The sequence below is a fragment of the Cydia pomonella genome, chromosome 22 (genome assembly GCF_033807575.1).
Source record: "Cydia pomonella isolate Wapato2018A chromosome 22, ilCydPomo1, whole genome shotgun sequence".
Taxonomy (NCBI): Eukaryota; Metazoa; Arthropoda; class Insecta; order Lepidoptera; family Tortricidae; genus Cydia; species Cydia pomonella.
Window position 1 is genome coordinate 10,072,884 of NC_084724.1, and position 20,040 is coordinate 10,092,923.

The 20,040-nt window shown below is 37.5% G+C and overlaps 1 protein-coding gene across 1 annotated transcript in view; it reads left to right on the plus strand.

The window, feature by feature from the left end:
* LOC133530064 (agrin) overlaps positions 1-20,040 on the plus strand; it is a 116,389-nt gene that overhangs the window by 44,983 nt on the left and 51,366 nt on the right. The window contains exon 2 of the mRNA XM_061867882.1: positions 17,594-17,741. Within this exon, the coding sequence (XP_061723866.1) occupies positions 17,693-17,741 (49 nt within the window). The 5' untranslated portion in view covers positions 17,594-17,692. The remainder of the gene's footprint in view (positions 1-17,593; positions 17,742-20,040) is intronic.

Sequence of the window (20,040 nt, forward strand, 5' to 3'; positions counted from 1 at the left end):
TTTTTGTATACATATGTACTAACGGTTATACTTTCGGTCGATTATTCAAAGGGAATTCGGAAGAATTATGTGCAAGACAGGGGCATGTGACCGACTTACAGTAAACATGAGGAAGTTTGCAAATATTATTCAAGGCTTATTAAGTTGTTTATGCGGAGTAAACACGGGTCAAAAACTTTTTTTAGTGTGACTTAATATGCGCTATAAAATAAATGGAGTTCAAAGTCTAATTTTCTTGAAAGCCCTTATAGGCATGTTCCAACATCCCGCTTCTAAAAAGCTGTGTGATTAAAGCCTTATTAAAATGTACGGTCAAGGAATGTAATTTCAGTACCGTTTAGAACTTTGCCACAGTGACAATAGTATGAGGTCCCTAACGACTTCCTTATTCAATTATTTTTTAACAGACAGAAACATCTGCGAACGATGCTATTAAGCTTAGAATAAATGCAAAAGTGGAAAATTACTGCCTTGGGTGAAACTTGAACTCACGGCATCTGGATCGATACTCCAGCGCTCTGCCAACTGAGCCACCAAGACTCATCCATAGCCAACTAATTTTCCCACCATATGGGTCTAGGGGCCCGAGCGACATCTACCGTAAGAACGTTACACTTCTTAAACAACTACCGGAGTTCTAAGTCATATTGGAAATTCACCAGTTACGATGTGTTACCCATACTAAATTAATTTTAAACAAGCAGTACCCCTAGTGTAAATGTTTTCGACAGCGAAACGTGACGTACGCGTTTGCGTTAAGTGTCATTTTGTATGAGATTTTTGACTTTCCAAAACGTCCCGCTTGGCGCGCTCCTCAAAAACCCATACAAAATGAGACTTAACGCAAACGCGTACGTCACGTTTCGCTATCGACTAAATTTACACTAGGGGTACAGAAACGTCTGCGAACGATGCTATTAAGCTTAGAATAAATTTAAACTTCCTTATTAATTGTCACTGTGACAGCTGACACAGGTACGAAATGGTGCTGAAATTAAATTATTTGAGTAAACGATTAGGCATCAGAACCCCTAGTGTACATTTATTCGATAGTGAAACGTGAAGTACGCTTTTCCGTTAATTCTCATCTTGTATGGGATTTTGAGTATCCAAAACATCCCGCTTGGCGCGCTGTTTCTAAATGCCATACAATTGACACTAGGCTACTGAAAGCCTCTGAATCTGTATCAATAAGATATTTGAAACCTCACATTCATTCCACTGATTTATCTCCCCGTAAAACAAACTACCAGGCAAGCATGTATATGTATGTTATAAAGCAACAGGCTTTAGATGAAAGTTTCCAAGAAGGTCAGTGAAAACAAAACAATTACCATAGTCAAGTCTATGGGACGCATAGACAATGCTGAGCTTTGGCCCATCGCTTACCTAGATATTATTCGAAGGCTAAACAACCAGCATGTGTTGGTCTCATATCCTGCGTAATACTTACGGACCTGGAGGTCTCGGTGTTTTGGTAGGAAAGACTAGGATTGAGAGGAAAGGGGACGACTGCTTCTCCATACAAACGTAGTCCCTTTTCCTCTCTGGACATTGACGTTATGGCAAATATTTTTACATAATTTGATGTATATTAACCATAGCTATGCTTTTTCGTTTGCTTTTTCTTTCGAATTTTTATTAGGTATTATAAGAATTAGGAGCTAAACATTCCATACAAATTATGAAATGCTCTGATAATACAAATTCATCAAAAAAGCGCTGGTGGCCTAGCGGAAAGAGCGTGCGACTTGCAATCCGGAGGTCGCGGGTTCAAACCTCGGCTCGTACCAATTAGTTTTTCGGAACTTATGTGCGTAATATTATTTAATATTTACCAGTCGCTTTTCGGTGAAGGAAAACATCGTGAGGAAACCGAACTAATCCCAACAAGACCTAGTTTACCCTCCGGGTTGGAAGGTCAGATGGCAGTCGCTTTCGAAAAAACTAGTGCCTACGCCAAATCTTAGGATTAGTTGTCAAGCGGACCCCAGGCTCCCATGAGCCGTGGCAAAATGCCGGGATAACGCGAGGAAGAACAGCTCTGATAATACAAATTCGAAATAAGAAAATCATTAAATTATGTTCAAATATTTTAAATAATGTTTATATCTAGAGAGGAAAATAAAGACTACACTTGTATGGAAAGGTGATTTCGCACGGTAGGCCCACTTTCGTAATATAAGAAAGAATCACATTAAGATTTCTCACGGTCTTTAGAATTATTGTAAAATTTGGCCTTGGCGATGTATGAAGATGACTATCGGGACACGGTGTATACTTAGATTTTTTGTTTTTTTTTTATGTGACAGCAACATGGACATAAACAACATCATAGAAGCCGCTTAAGCACTGCCGACCCTTGAGAACCCAAAATACCCGCTCCTTGAAGAATCCCATGACAGATATAAAAACCTTTATATACCTAGGTTAATTTTTCAAGCTTAAGACCTATTTTGCAAGGAGAATATATAGGTCTGAAAAACTGCGGGGGCTTGGTGTGCGGACGCCAAAAAACTTATTAGAACTTTGGGGCGGCGTTTGAGGGATAGGGGCAGCGACCCCGTGACGACTCTTTCCTGGTACAGCAAATATCGCTGGCTGTGCAACGCGGCAATGCCGCTAGCATTTTTGCACTTTGGATCAGAGGACAGTCTGCGCTGGTAGCCTAGCGGTAAGAGCGTGTGACTTTCAATCAGGGGGTCGCGGGATCAAATCCGGCTCGTACCAATGAATTTTTCGGAACTTACGTACGAAATATCGTTTAATATTTATCGGTCGCTTTACGGTGAAGGAAAACATCGTGAGGAAACCGGACTAATCCCAACAAGGCCTATTTTACCCTCTGGGTTGGAAGGTCGGATGGCAGTCGAATTCGTAAAACTATTGTCTACGCCAATTCTGGGGATTAGTTGTCAAGCGGACCCCAAGCTCCCATGAGCCGTGGCAAAAATACCGGGAAATACGAGGAAGATGATGATGGATCAGGAGCCCGTCGAAAAAGTAGATAGGATTTATTATAGTTTATAGGAAATCGGTAGCCCATTTAATAAAAATACAAGAAATTCTGATAACACTTAATTTATTCGACTGGTATTTCTAACCAAAAAACATGAGGGGAAATTACATTGACAGTGGCGCTAGGTGAGGAAACTAGGAACTAATTTTTTTTTTTAATAAGACAGGTTTGACGTTCAGGAATGTAAAATTTAATCTAAACCTAATACTCCCACTAATTTTACATTGCATTACATCACACCGGTCTTGATACATTCAAGCCATAATAAATATATCAGCTTAACAAAGTACTAGATCTCTATTGACACAGAACTTTTGTAAAGGCAGAGCTTTTGTCAAAAAATCAGCCAACTGGTTTGAACTTTGAACATATTGAACTTTTAACAATCCTTGCTCTACCTTCTCACGGATAAATTTATATTTTACATCTATGTGTTTGGATCGTTGATGTAACACAGGGTTGCTTATTAATTTTATAGCAGCTTGGTTATCCACCAACAGAGTCATATTATTAAGAGATTCACCTAAGTCTATTAAAAGTTGTCTAATCCATAAAAATTGTTTTGTGGCTTCACAGGCTGCCATAAATTCAGCTTCCATTGTAGACAGGGCAATGGTTTGCTGTTTTCTGCTGGCCCATATAATTGGACCATTATTCATTAAGAAAATATACCCACTGGTAGATTTCCTCGACTCAGTGTCACTTGCATAATCTGAATCGCAGTAACCAACCAGATCTGAATTTCCTTTATACTCTATACCAATGTGTTTGGTTGCTATTAAGTATCTTAAAATACGTTTTACAGCTTTTACATGCTCTATGCTTGGATTATTGACATAACGACATACAAGATTTACTGCAAATGAAATGTCTGGACGAGACACCGAGGCCAGAAATAACAATGAGCCTACTGCCTCTCTAAAAGGAAAATTTACTGTCTTACCATCATTATTACAATTTGTTAATGACACATTTGGGTCTACTGGCGTAGAGCAAGAATGAGCATCTGACATATTAAATCTTTGAATGATCTGTTCTACATATCTCTTTTGAGTGATGCGAATGGCATATTCACTTTTAACTATTTCTAGTCCAACAAAGTAATTAAGATCCAAGATTCTTACACAAAAATTGGTTTTTAGAGCTTCAATAACTAAGTTTAATATTTCTTGATTAGAGCAAAATATGAGACCATCATCAACATATATAATTATAGTTACTTTAACATTATTTATGTAACTTGTAAATACACAATGATCAGATTCTGTTTGTGTAAATCCATAGGACTTGAGGAAATTGGTAAATTTTGCATTCCAACAACGAGACGCTTGTTTTAATCCATACAGAGATTTATTCAGCTTGCAAACTTTACCATTTTCTACATGCACGCCTAGTGGAATTTCCATAAAAATTTCTTCTTCAAGCTCCCCATACAAAAAAGCTGTTTTAACATCAAATTGAACAATTTTGTAATTATGCTTTGCAGCCAAGCTCAGTAAGACTCTGATTGAATCATATCGAGTAGTCGGGGAGAAGGTCTCTGTGTAGTCAACATTTTTAATTTGTGTGAAACCTCGAGCACATAGTCGAGCTTTATACCTCTCAATATTGCCTTCTCGGTCCTGTTTGATATTGAACACCCACTTTGATGTTATAGGCTTCTTACCAGCTTCTTTATCAACTATTGTCCACGTTTTGTTATCCTCGTGTGCCTTTAGCTCTTCATTGATTGCTTCCCTCCATTTCATTGCATCAGAGCTGTTCATTGCTTCCTCATATGTTGAGGGCACCGGGTATTCAGTAAAGTTGACTTCATCAAAATGGATATTCTTCCTCGGTCTCAGCAGTATAGGGGATCTCACTTCAGGTGTGTTAACTGTCTGAGCTGGTTCAAAAGTAATGTCACCATCATCATTGCAGCTCCTCAAACTATCATCCGCAGCTGAAGAAGTTTCAACTCTTGATGGAGTGGATATCGGAGTAGAAGTAGTCACAGGTACTAAGGGACTTTCACTATTTGACTCTTCTATTTCAATCTGAGCAGGTTTGTTCACAATGTTGTCACTGCAAGTTTCATCAAATATAACATCACGTGTCACTTTTATCTTCTTGGTATTTGGATCATACATCCTGTAATTTTCATTTTCATAACCAACTAAGTACAGTTTGTTACTTTTCTTTTCAAGTTTTGTTCTACATGCATCAGGAACATGCACAAAACCACAAGATCCAAATATCCTAAGGTGTTGCAAATTTGGTTTTTCCCCATACCAAATCTCAAATGGTGACTTATCTGGTGTTTGTGTTGAAGTGGTCCTGTTCAGTATATACACTGCACATCCGACAGCTTCTGCCCACAAACTCATTGGCAGATTGCGGCTATAAAGCATTGAACGTGCACTTTCAACAATTGTACGTAATTCTCTCTCTGCGCGAGAGTTTTGTTGTGGCGTATAAGGTGCTGTGCATTCATGCTGGATGCCATTTTGGTTAAGGTACTTCTTAAACTCATTGTGCACATACTCCTTACCATTGTCAGTATGCAGGATGCGTATGTTGTGGCCGAATTTGTTCCGTATAATGGCATTAAAAGTCTTAAAATGTTCCAAAACCTCACTTTTATGCCTCATAAAACATACATGTAAAAAGCTTGAGGCTGCATCTTTAAACAAGACAAAGTACACCATACCTTGCACAGATGATTCACTCATAGGTCCACAAACATCACTGTAGACTAGGTCTCCAGGACACTGCTCACCTCGGCGTGAAGTATGGAATGGGAGGCGGCTTTGTTTCCCATACATGCAGCCTTCACATACAAATTTTTCATTATTTATGTCTTTACACTGTATAAGTTCACTTTTCACCATTTTTTGTATTTCTTTCACATTTAGATGTCCGAGTCTCTCGTGCCAAACCTTAAGATTGTTCACTGGCACATGCACTGTATTACAACTTGCACTTGTCACAACTTCAAAGTTCATCACATATAAGTTATTAGACTTTTTAGTTGCACTCAGAACTATTTTATTGTCTTTGTAGATGAGGGCAGAATTGTTCTTCTTAATGATTACATAATTATAGTCCATTATTGCACCCTCTGAAAACAAATTCCTCTTCAGTTCAGGTACCCATAAAACATTCTTTAGGATATTTTCCTCCCACTGGCCGTTCAAGCATTTCTTTATAAGTATGGTACCTACTCCACATACTTTCAGGTTCTGTTTGTTTCCTAGTTTCACATATCTGTTGTCATTATCACTGTATAGATCTAGTTTCAAAAAGAAATCCCTTCTAAAAGTTGTATGCACTGAAGCACCACTATCGAGCAGAAAAACATATTCAGATTCCTCTGTTAAGTTTAAACACTGTTCCATGTGAAATGCCAACATATTACTATCTGGCTTGTTGTATGATTTCTTTTTAGACCTACAATCTCTGGCGAAATGCCCCCGCTTGTTGCAGTGATAACAAATGAAGCGATGACGCTTATCTTCATCATTGTGAGAACTGGATTTCTTTTTCGGTTTCGCTTTTTCTTGCGTAGTTACAAGTGCTACGTCAGTCTTTTCTTCTACCGTTAAGCTGGCTTCCTCGTCCATCAACCGAGCCGTCAGATTTTGTAAGGTTTGCTGAGATGAATCCAGTGACAGCCAGGCCTGTCTAACAGAGCGGTACTGAGAAGGTAAAGTACTTATGATTTTTGTGATTATGGCTGTATCACTAATCTTCTCATCACAATCTTTCAGTTGTTGCGCTAAACTCTCCACTTTAGATATGTGCTGCGCCATACTATCTGACGGGTTCATTTTATATTGGTAAAATTGCTCATGAACTAACATTTTGTTAAATTCTGACTTCTTTTCGTAAATTGACTCAAGTTTCTCCATAATCTGCAACGCACTGTTACAGTTTTCCACAAGCGCGATTTGCCGGTAATCCATGGCGGACGTCATAATGAACATCGCCATGCCGTCGTTTTTGAGCCATGATTCCTTGTTGTTCTCTGGTTCTGGCTTAGATATATCAATGCCCTTCGCTCTCAGCGCACATTTAATTTGAAATTTCCATTGACGGAAGTTATTACCATCGAAATGTTCCACATTCATCTTGAGTCCGCCGAGATCCATATTTTGAGGTTATTCTAACAATGACTTGGTAATCTTTACTTTACCACTGTACCGAGTCCGCGCACTGCTCTTTGTATTTTTATTAAATGGCTGGGCCCACAACCTATTATAGTTTATAGGAAATCGGTAGCCCATTTAATAAAAATACAAGAAATTCTGATAACACTTAATTTATTCGACTGGTATTTCTAACCAAAAAACATGAGGGGAAATTACATTGACAGTGGCGCTAGGTGAGGAAACTAGGAACTAATTTTTTTTTTTAATAAGACAGGTTTGACGTTCAGGAATGTAAAATTTAATCTAAACCTAATAGGATTATTAATGTACAGTTAGTTTGTCATGTTATAATCAATTTAATTTTTATGTTTATTTCTAGTTTAAATTTTTTGTGTGTTTTAAAAATAATTTTGACAAAACAAGTTACTTATATAAAGTGTATGAACTAGGTAAATAACGTGCCGGCTTATCACAAAAGAGCAATCTCAGCCAGATAACGTTAACTGAGTGTTATGGCCCCGTTACTTTGAATGTCAGATCATGTCTCGTCAAGTTTTGACATTACTGGTCCAACATTCCAACTTTCGCCTAAGTTTCGAAGAATTCCGCTAGCGTATTTTAAGAGGAAACATTGGTCATTTTTCATACAAATGTTCTCGACATTTTCCTCCCTGGATTTTATTTATTTATTTTATCTTTATTGCACAATACATGAAGGTACAAATAGCAGATTGAATGCCTGGAGGCATTCTCTACCAGTCAACCAACCCGGATTTTAGCCCTAGTTTTTTTTTTATATCAGTTCAATTTTACCAGTACGTTACGTACTATACGTTTTGCTTTACTACAGGAAATTCTATAAGAAGTCTACCGTCAAGCGTGGCTCGGATTAAATTTTTTTTTTTAATGAGAGAGGTACGGAACCCTTGGGGCGCGAGTCCGAATCGCACTTGACCGGTGTTTTTGACAGATATTAACATAGGTATTAGACCGGCTAGCACGAGTTACGTTCTCGCGGGCGACTTCAAGTATAGAATCGCACGCGAGAACGTAACTCATGCTAGACGGCCTGGTGTTGTTACACCGCCCACGTACTTACCAATCATACGTTGAAATCCGTCAAGCGGTATAGATTGTAACACATGCCAAGAAATAAGACATACATACGCTCAAAAAACATAACCCCTCTTCTGCAGCCTGGCAAGTCTCTACTGACCCTACTAGGATAACTGTACCCATTCTAATCCTTCACCGCTTCCTCAAAGCGGTCTGCGGTCGAGTAACTGCAGCGCAATAAACGGTTTGCCCGTTGCGTTCTGCGGTCGCTTTATTTGCACATTTACCCTGTGCTTGGACTAGAATAATATTGGTATATACTTTTTGTAGTTTTATACTATAATTATGAAGCATCAGCGAGCACATAAAATGTAAAGAAAAGCTTCATATGGCCTGATTTAATTTTCGCATCTACACACTCGTCGAGAGCCTCTCGCCTCGCCGAGAGTCTCGGCACAGCTCCGGTCCAACCGGAGAGGACGAGACGAGACGAGAAGGGAGCAGTATGTACACACTCGTTCTCAGCTTGTCTCGTGGTCTCTCGACGAGCGTGTACAGTACAGCTAATATACAACGAAACTAAAAGTTACTGTTAAAAAATTATTTTGTGACAGAATTTTATTGCTAACTGTACTTCGTCTCATTTTCATGTCTTTTAAGTACTTGGGACCTTTTTAATGAGCCTAAACTCGATGTTCTTGTGTTTTTCCATAGAGGAGTAACCAGTAACAACCTCGAAAGGCAGGTAATCTTTTTTTATATTTACTATACTTTTAGGATCAATTACGCAAACAAATACTAATTATACGCGATTACAAAAAGATTGACCAGGTAAGAGAGTTAAAAAAAAATTGAATGTCATTTAAAATCGAAGCCATGTTTCCTAAGAACAGATGTGGCTATCTCTCATAGTTTCTGACTTCTCCATACTGACCGTTTTGGATTGATCATCCTGTATATATACAATTATACCTACGCAGTGAGGCTAAATATAAGTAGGTAAAAATTCGAACTATACCGCTACTCTATATAATGAACTTGAAATATAGGTACTCTACTACCTATAGGTGTGGTAATTATTATTACCACACCTGTGTATGAAGTAATAGATTGTGGCAATTAGACGCGACCGCAACGTATTTTTAAATCACTGTTAAGTCAGATTCCACTGTCAATTTCCTTGATACAACTATTAAACGTAACTTACAATCCATTGAAATTGACAGTTAAGGTGACGTTGGAACGTTAACTGCAGCTGACATTACTGTTACAGCATCGTTGTTGCTTCAGCTGTATCTATTAATTCCCTGGATAAAATGAGTAACAGAATGCATGAATTAATGAGTCTTTATTTTCAGGCAACTATATAATTGGCCCATAGAAAAATACCTGATAAACTAGCATTCATATTACTATAAAATATATCTAAAAACTTAAAAATATTATTGCGATGTCATCGTAGTAACACACACTAATGGCTGCGATGCAGTTTGCAACCCCGCAGTCTCAGGGAGCCGGCCGAGGAACCACCGAAACTCCACCCTCTTCGGCCAAAACTCCTCCTGAATGAACGTCATAATCATAACAGTAATGCGGCAGCTAACGTCACTAATTTTTTCAAAGAATTTGACAAAATCAGCGGCGGCAACAAAGACCCCGCAACGTTTCAACATTTCCGAATATTTTGAAAGACTAAATCATCAAGCCACGCCAAAACACTTAACATATACCCCTTAAAACAAAATACCGCTACCCGGCGCGCATAAATTCGCCGGTATTCGCGCGGAATTAAGACAACAATCTCAGCTTTCTCCCGGTTTCCCTTTTACCTGCCTTTCACACACACCGTCTAGACTAGACTTTGGCCAACTATGCTAGCTTTAGTTAGAAAATACTTGGGATAGTTGTAAGCTGAAGATCTCCTCATTCCCATCCTAGAATATTGCATCCCATATGAGTAAATGTGAAAAATTGGCCAAGTTCTATGAGCCATAGTTATTTATTTTAGGGGGGCAACGTTGCTGTTTAGACTCCTCATGCTAATGATACCCCAGTAAGCGAAATATAAATACTTATAAATTGCAATTTTTAGGGTTCCGTACCTCGAAAGGAAAAAACGGAACCCTTATAGGATCACTTTGATGTCCGTCCATCCCTTCTTCTGTCTGTCTGTTCTCAGGAACGCGTGGAGGTATCAAGCTGGAATTTATATCAAATATTTAAGTCTACTGTCCCTAGGAGCTGTGAAAAAATCAAACTTCTAAGCTAACGCAATCAAACGACACAGCCGTTTATGTCGCAAATTTCCGCAAATTTTCCGCAAAGTTCCCCAATTAAAATTATATCCCGTTAGACCTGTTTTAATAAAATTATCTACGGCACGACACAACACTCGCAACATCCGTAAACTGGTCCGATGATAGATCCCTTGGTTTCAACTTCAACATGTTAATACTGTTCTCCAATTAAAATTATACCGCGTTAGATCTGTTTTAAGCACTAAAATGTGTACAAAACGTGAGAATTTAAAGACATCTCATTTGCCGTTTGAAAATAACTTTTTGGGTGGGCGTTCATTTAAATAAATACAAAATGTAGATGAATCAAAACTTCAAACGGGCGAAAGCTTAATAGGCATTTTATATTGCAAAATTGCTAGAAAGTTTTACACCTATTTATTACTAGCAGGATAATAAATCAATCGACGGATAAAAACATTTAATCAAATCAGTTTATCGCGCGTAAACAGAGAAGCGTGGGAATGTTGTGATAGTACATTAGTTAAACCAGTTTTTTATTGATATATATTTTCCAAGTTTGTAGTAGTAAATTATGTAATGAAAGAACTTTTTATTACTACAGTTAAAATGGCAAAAACGGAATCTTTATTCTTAGTTTTGTCACGATATTTAATCTGTTATACTATATTATTTGGAATTGGGTGTTTTTAGGGTTCCGTAGCCAAATGGCAAAAAACGGAACCCTTATAAATTCGTCATGTCCGTCTGTCTGTCCGATTATGTCACCGCCACTTTTTTCCGAAACTATAAGAGCTATACTGTTCAAACTTGGTAAGTAGATGTATTATATGAACCGCATTACGATTTTTAAACAAAAATAGAATAAAAAACAATAAATTTTGGGGGTTCCCCATACTTAGAACTGAAACTCACAAAATCTTTTTTCATCAAACCCATACGTGTGGAGTATCTATATGGATAGGTCTTCAAAAATGATATTGAGGTTTCTAATATCATTTTTTTTCTAAACTGAATAGTTTGCGCGAGAGACACTTCCAAAGTGGTAAAATGTGTCCCGTCCCCCCCGTAACTTCTAAAATAACAGAATGAAAAATCTAAAAAATATATATGATTATACATTGCTATGCAAACTTCCACCGAAAATTGTTTTGAATGAGATCTAGTAAGTAGTTTTTTTAATACGTCATAAATGGTACGGAACCCTTCATGGGCGAGTCCGACTCGCACTTGGCCGCTTTTTTAAAAATCTCTTTAAGTATATTTTAAGTTAAATTATAAGTTTACTATATTTTATCATTTTGTGCTGTCCCTATTTAAAACTGTTATCCCCAATCTGAACGGGAAATTTCTAATCTCTTTCTCGTTAACTTGCATGAGAATATTCCCATGAACGTTTCCGGAAAATCGAAATTTTTTGACAACATTTTTCAACGTGCACGTTGCTATTTACAACCAGAGGCAATTCGAAACAAAGCTTAGCCGTTTACATAAAACCATAAAGAAAACCACTCAAACAATAAATCCAAAACGATCAACATCACTCAAGCGTTTTCTTGGAATTGACAGAAGTTTTATAACCTACCTGAACTTGAACATGACCTTTAATCCATTCTAAATAAAGATAAAAATCATTTGGCACCAAATCGGCTCGTTAAAGATGCGTATTCACGACATTCACGTAGAGCGTCGTTAGTGCATTTTGAAAAAACTTTGCGCATCTCCGGAATCGATAATCGGTGGAGCATGCGGTTAGAATAATGCATCGCTATTCGAAAGTCAGCGCCTTTAGGATCACTTATTCACTTTAGTTGCTGCGCAGGAGCATCTAATACGGGCCAGACACTATCATGAGATTCATTCATGAGTTACTTTAAGAGGAAAGGGAACGGCCGCTTCTTCATTCAAACGTATTCCTCATTTCCCTCACTGGATATTGAAATAATGGAAAATATTTTACCTAATTTGATGTAACTATACCCCTACGTTTGACTTTTTTCGATTTTTTAACTCAAAAATTCAAAATTCAAAAATTTATTCTGCAAGTAGGCCTCAAGGGCTCTTTTACAAGTCAATACAACATTTATAGTAACATCATATAGTGACATGAAAAATATATAACAACATTTACAAATACAACAGCCAATACCTGGGTAAACAGTACCTTATAATTATCTTAAAATAAACAATTACTACAATACAATACAGATGTATAGTCTCTATGGTTAAAAATACATTAAATCTGGAGATGTAAAACGTCCCCAATGTCAGAGAACTATAGTAAAAATTAGGAGCGAAAAACAGATTTCATACATTTTTAATGCTCATTACTCTTATAATAATTTAAAATTGGAAAAACCCATATTCAGCAAATAAATAAATACAATACAATACAAAAAAAACTAACGTAGAAGCATAGCAGTGGTTGATATACAACCAATTGTCTCAAAATATTTAATATCCAGAGAGAAATATGAGGACTGCGTTTGTATGAAAATGCGATTTCGCGCGGTTCCTTCGCATTCGTCTAAAAGAAATGGCATTACTAGTGATAGTTTAGTATATTGTATTGTATACAAATGACATATCGTCGCCGTAGTGCGAAAAGTCACCAAATCGTTCATTAGTCATTTTGAGTTATGAGGGTTTAAAAAAATAATAATTAATTTTTATTTTACTGAAATTATCTTAAGATGAAATTGTGGTTTTATATGTGTTTATTCATTGGAAACTGCTATTCTTTGAGCTCAAAATGGACTTATATTATTCACACTAACGATTTAGGAGCTATAGGCGATAATTAATTTTTGCCCTTAAATATTACACCTTAATTATAACTTAGTGATTTTTTGAACGAAGTTAATGATTATTTGCCCACATTTTAGTGCGTCTATATTTGACTAAGTGAAGTTAGTTGAATTATGACTGCTATGATAAAGTGAAAATACGTGTTAATTAAAAACTACTAACTATAATATTTTTTTGGATACTGCTTAATATTTAATAATAAATAAATAATTTCTTTATTCAGACAAAGTGGTCCACATTTGTTAATTTGAGTATCTTATAAGCTATAGTTATTTACTACTTGTACAAAGAAAAACACTAAAAATAAAAATAAAACGGCTACAAAATTTTAATTTTAATAATAAACAAACCCAGAATGGGGGTTTATTAATGCGGACATCCAATGTCTTTGCAAAAGACTGTCTGGCCTATTCGCTAACATACTTAGTATGCTGTTGGGACTACCCTGGATTCTGCTTCTTATGGACATGATTCTTTTGTGCATTATGGCGTGGAAATCCTCTACGTGGGCGTCGGCAAACATGCCAGATGCGCTGCAGAATCTAGGAAGTCCCATCAGGACCCTAAACATGTTATTATAGAGGACTCGTAGCACTCAGCGTGCTCTCTGAGTATAACTAACCCACAGGCCGCTGGTGTAAAACGATTTACTGAAGGATTTAAACAAAGTTTTCTTAACTTCCCCTGTACAATGCGCGAACCTGCGAGCCAGCATATTCCCCCGAACAGCCAACGCCCTACGTTCCCTATCAATATCACTATCGTCCTAGGTCAATAGTGATAATGTGACCTAGATATTTGAATCGATCGACTCTCTCCAGCTCCTTTTCATACTGGTCAAAGATAAGGTTATAGTACTGGTCGTGATAATTTGCCTGCCGAACTAATTCGACTTGGTTGTGTGTCTCGCTCCCTGTACGCTCTCCTTCAGCGTTGTTGGACCGAGGGCACGGTGCCACAGGACATGAGGGTTGCAGATATCGTCACTCTATACAAAGGAAAAGGAGATCGCGGGGACTGCAATAATTATAGAGGCATATCCCTACTGAGTATTCCTGGTAAAGCTTTTGCAAAGGTGGTTTTAAAAAAGCTTGAAGCCTTAGCGATGCGTATTTACCCTGAAACTCAGTGCGGATTTCGCGGTGTACGGTCGACAAGCGACATGATATTCACTCTTCGTCAGCTTCAGGAGAAGTGCCGCGAACATCGTGTCCCATTTTACATGGCCTTTGTAGATTTGAACAAGGCATTCGACACAGTGAGTCGAAATGGTCTTTACGAAGTGTTGTGTAAGGTCGGATGTCCGCCTACTCTACTTTCCATAGTGAAATATTTTCACGAAAACATGCGTGCTTCGGTAGTGTTCGATGGTGAAACGTCGGAAACCTTCGGCGTCAACCGCGGTGTAAGGCAGGACTGTGTGCTGGCACCAACTCTCTTTGATATATTTCATTCAGGGATTTTCATTTGGCATTCAGGGATTGCGACGTCGGAGTGCATCATCTGCATACCAGAAAGGATGGCCGACTTTTCAATATCAACTGTTTAAAGTCAACTACAAGACGTGATGATCTATTTGCCAGAGAACTTTTGTATGCAGATGAATGACGCTGCACTTGTTGCCGACTCAGAGGGGGATCTTCAGGTGCTAATTGATAAGTTTAGCCAGGCTTGCCAGCTATTTCCATGAGTGTCAATGCCAAGAAAACAGTGGTTATGGTGCAGGGCACAGACAGGAAGCCTAGCTTTCTGCTTAATGGTTCTGCTTTGCAAGTGGTTGATCATTTTTGCTACCTCGGTTCCACAACAACATCTACGCTTTCTAGCGGCAAGGAAATAGCTTCTCGAATAGGCAAAGCCTCGTGTACATTTGGACGTCTTCACACTCGCGTCTGGAGAAATGATAAGCTCACCATAGCCACCAAAGTCCTCGTATACCAGTCGTGCGTACTCAGTACCCTTTTATACGCTTCGGAAACCTGGACTACTTACTCTAAACAAAAGCGCCAGTTAAACGCTTTTCATATGCGTTGCCTGAGACTAATATTGGGAGTGACCTGGAAGGATAAGATGACAAATGAAGCGGTTCTTGCAAAGTCAGGCATCACCAGCATTACGGCGATGCTCAAACAGAAGAGACTGCGTTGGCTCGGTCATGTACACTGTATGGATCCAAAAAGGGTGCCACGCCAAGTGCTAATGAGTCAGATAGCAAATAATGCGAAAAGACCTAGTGGGGCGCCCGATGTTAAGATTTAGAGACTCCTGCAAGCGTGACATGGAATGCTTTGGCATCAATACCGGCGACTGGGAAGAACGTGCTGCATTGAGACCCGAGTGGCGTAGAGACCTATGCGTGGGAGTGAAGAAGCACGACGACGTGTGGCTGGAAAACTTGAGGCATAAAAGGAACAGGCGTCGCGCTCGTGGAGTGGTAACAACATACACATACATGCGACTTATGCGGCAAGAAGTGCCGTGCAGAAAATAGTAACTACACGTATCACTGTCGGCTCATACGCCACAGCGCAGCGGTCGGCCTCGGTTGCGGGGGCCTGCGGCACTGGGCGAAAAGTCACTAACTTGCGAGCGAATTACGTCGGCGTACAGTACAGTCTTTATTGTAAAATTAATTAAATATGATTAGTTATTGTATTGTATATTTGTTTGTAGGGTAAAACTCATTAAAACTGTTTAATTAATTATCGCTTTGGTTAAATTATGTACATTGCCTTACAACTATGAACAAAAAAAAGAACTAAATAGAGTTAGTTAATTTTCGCTTTCACACTTTTGACATAACCGGTATTTAAAAAGTAACTAAGTAAATTAAGTGACTTTTTGAATGAGGTTCTTCGTGGTTAAATAGTTTAGTTATACTTAGGGAAAAAATAACTAAATTGACTTAGGTACGCTCATAAATAAGTTACAAGAAGTTTAAAAACGTATAACGCAATTAGGTATTTTTCGACTATAATATTGAATCCGAAGTGAGTTTTTAGTTACTTCTTTAACTTTGTAAAATTGAAACTATGATCGCTATTGCTACCGCAATAAGACTGAAATTTGGAGAAAAAAAATGCGATTTTGATGACATATATAAGTCAATTTTGGCCATTTTGTGATTTGGTGACTTTTCGCTCTACGGCGACGATATACCTCTGTTACACAGATTTTGGCAATAAAATTATCTTTATCTTTAGTGTTTGGAATGAAGGAATGACGGCAAGTATTGAAGTTAGTTTAAGTATCTTGCATCTGTATTGAAGTTATGTCAATATAATAACACTGGAAATGACATTACAATTGATAGTGTGTGATTAAAATGACGGATTTTCGAATGACGGAAGGTAATGAAGTTATTAAATAAAATGGTTTTTTCCCGACGCAAAAAAGGGATGCTGTAAGTTTGACCGCTTTATGTGTGTCTGTCTGCGGCACCTTAGCTCAATGTGTAAACCGATATGAAAGCGGTTTCTTTTTATTTGGCTTTTCTAGCGGTGATTCTTAGATTTGTTTCATCAAAATCGATACGATGGGGGTTTTTAATTAAGCTAAGATATTTTTTATAAGAGATGGTTAAGGGTACAAGGCAACCAATAAAGAGCTACCAATAATTTGTACTTCAAAAAGTCATTCCTAATCCAAACTAAATTAATAAAATTGATTGCCATCCTACTTTTTTTCTGTTAACTTTTCATTATCAGTTTTGACCAAAACTAACAGAAATAAATAAAATACTCATACAAGTTTGGTGACCATTAAAATATATGATTATGGTATGGTAGGGACCACCGAACTGGTCTGATGATGGATAAGGAAGTTATTACTACTTTTAGTTATCAAACGGGTCAAAATTCTTTTTTATTTCTCATGCTCTGAAAGTGGGTCGTTGTTGTTCTAAAAAGTTTGCAGAAAATAATACATTTCTGCACTAGAGCACTGTACTTTCTAAGTATTTTTTTCCTTGCTTTTTTGGCGATATATATGCAATAAAAATTTTGGTTTTATATGGATTTGTTGTACAATATCCATTCCCATAATTAACTCCCCATTCCATAAATAACGATATTTTTACCTAAATTGTTAATTATGAAACGGCCAGGCCATATATTTTGACTTTTAGAGTTAGAAGCTTCGCTCTCCAAGAGATCTGTTAACTTTTTGACAGTGAGAGCCTGGTTTCCTCTTTTTAAATGAAAATATTTATGATGGGATACGTAATTACATAATGTTTTTTTCTTAAAGCTGATTTGTTTATTTATTTATTGAACAATATACATAATATATATGTTGACTTATAAAATATTTCTTTGTTTCAGACTCCAACATGGACGACTGAGTCGCCGCGGCGACAGTGAATCGAATCAGTGAACGAAAAATAAAGTGATATTTATTTTAATTGTTAAGTGATACCCAATATGGCTTTCGTGGCCCATTTTCTACTGTCGGCAGCCTTCATTATTATTGGTAAGTGTTAAAACTATAAGCAATTAAATATAACATTTTCATTACACTTACTCGAAATAGGTGTTATTACAAAAACGATGCGGGCCGTAAATCCTAAATTTCGACCTAGGGCTGTTACGTATTTTTTCATCACATTTGCTTAGCGATGCGGTCCGTAAATCCTAAATTTCGACCGAGAGCTGTAATGGACGTTCGTAATCAGGCAGAAGTTTTTTGTGACGAGACTGTAAAGTGTAGTGTACAAGCTCCAGCGGCGAGTAACGTCCACTCACCACTGTTCAAGAAGCGCCATAAACAATAGTTATTTGTGCAACAACAGAGGAAAGTTGGTTTTTCTTGCGAGGGACTCAAAAACACGAGATGTAAAATAATTTTCCACTCGTGTGACACATACAACTTTTCACCTCAGGAGTGAGAACATATTAAAGGTTAAAAAAATTCAACATCAAGTAAAGAAAGGAATGAAAGGCATCATCATTATGACGAAAGCTTGTCTCAATCCCTGGAATGACGAAAGTAAACTTACACTACAAACAAATTTATACCAGTAGATTTTATCAACTATATTATAGAGATAAACTTGCATTCGTATCGTTGCCAACACTGGTTTGGGCGAGTCTGGGGTGTGATGCGACGTACGGGCGCGGCGCACGCCCTCCCACTTTCTCGACCCCCGAATACACAGAATTGATGCGCGGACTATAGGTATTGACGATTTTTGGACAGTGCGGACCCAAGTCGCCATTAGCCCCTAATTCATTGGGTACTTTCTTCCTCCGAACGCAGAAAATTTAATAATCAATAGAATTTGTAAAATTTCCCAGGTACATAATTTAGCATCGGGATCTGTTATTGTCCCCAGTTATAGACTCGTTCAACTTAAAACAATAACTGATACATTAAATTTAAAAAAATCATTGATTTTTTGCTTCCAAAAGAAAAAGTCCGATAGCTGTAGTTAAATTTTTATCTCTTAATGAGATGACAGTAGCAATCATACTTTCTCCTTATTTCAATATTGCAAACGACTCAAAGATCAAAATTACGCCAATATTTTTTTTATCACTAAATAATAGTACATTTCGATGCTAGTGTGGAAAGTATGTCATTAGTTGACAAGTATGAAATTTCCGCACGTGTATCGAACGACGTTTTTAATACAGTTGCGAAAAAATGAGAAAAACAACAAGTACTTTTTTATGCATGTTCGATAAGACAGAAACAATTGTAAATATAAAATATTATACTAATATTCCCTAAGTATCGTTGTTTACGATTATTTATGTATCGTATACTCGTATTTAAATTGTATGAAAACAATATCAAATGTTGCCTTTGGAAACTTAAAACATTCTTGCAGTAAGAAAAAACGCCTCTGCTTTGACAGGCGTTTCGGCAGCTATTCCGTTCCATTCAGACAACATATTAAGAACGGTTTTTCAATATTCAATATTTAAAAATAAACGTGATATAATGATGAAGAGGTAAGTAATAAAATATGAAATATGCTTATATTTATTATTTTTACATGAACAGTAGGTTTTTATGTTGATTACGACTTTTAAAGGAAACTAACATTAATACTCATCAATAAGTAGTCGACAATTGGCGAGAGGTCGCACAGGACCGAGAAAAGTGGCGCTGTCTTGTGTCGGAGGCCAAGTCTCATTTTGGGTCGCTGAGCCAACGGAGTAGTAGTAATAAGTAGTCATGAATTGGAACAATTGGAAAAGTAAAAAGCACTAGTTCGCGAAATCCAATTTTCCGCACGCTAAACAGCTACGTAAAGTAGCACTTTATGAGCAACTGTATTAAAAAAGTTGTTTTTAGACTCTATTTTATTACATCCTCATTAAAAGACGTATCTTGAAGCCTATTCGAAGTCTAGTAAATCCAACTTCATTTGTTTTGAATTGGTCTTTGTGTTTGTGATAGAAACAATATTAGTCCCAGACTCCATTCGTTTTAGCTACTATGGGAGTGGTTTTCTAAACTCTGATCACGCTAACCTTCCACAAAGTTGGCAATATGAATACACACAATATCCCTTTAAGCTCCATACTTGACCTTTTATTATTTATTATTGGGGTTTTGGGCCTTTGAGTGCCACGTCGACCAGGTAGTGATCTATTGTGACAGCCCTTTAAAGTTCATTACTGATGGCCGTTGAATCCAGGAAATTCCAGATTCTTTGGGCCGTAATGTGCCGCCCTAAGTGGGTACTTCTTTTTGACATTAGTGGTCCACAGGAACAGATAATGTGCATTGCAGTCTCCTCTGATTCCTTGCAGAACCTGCA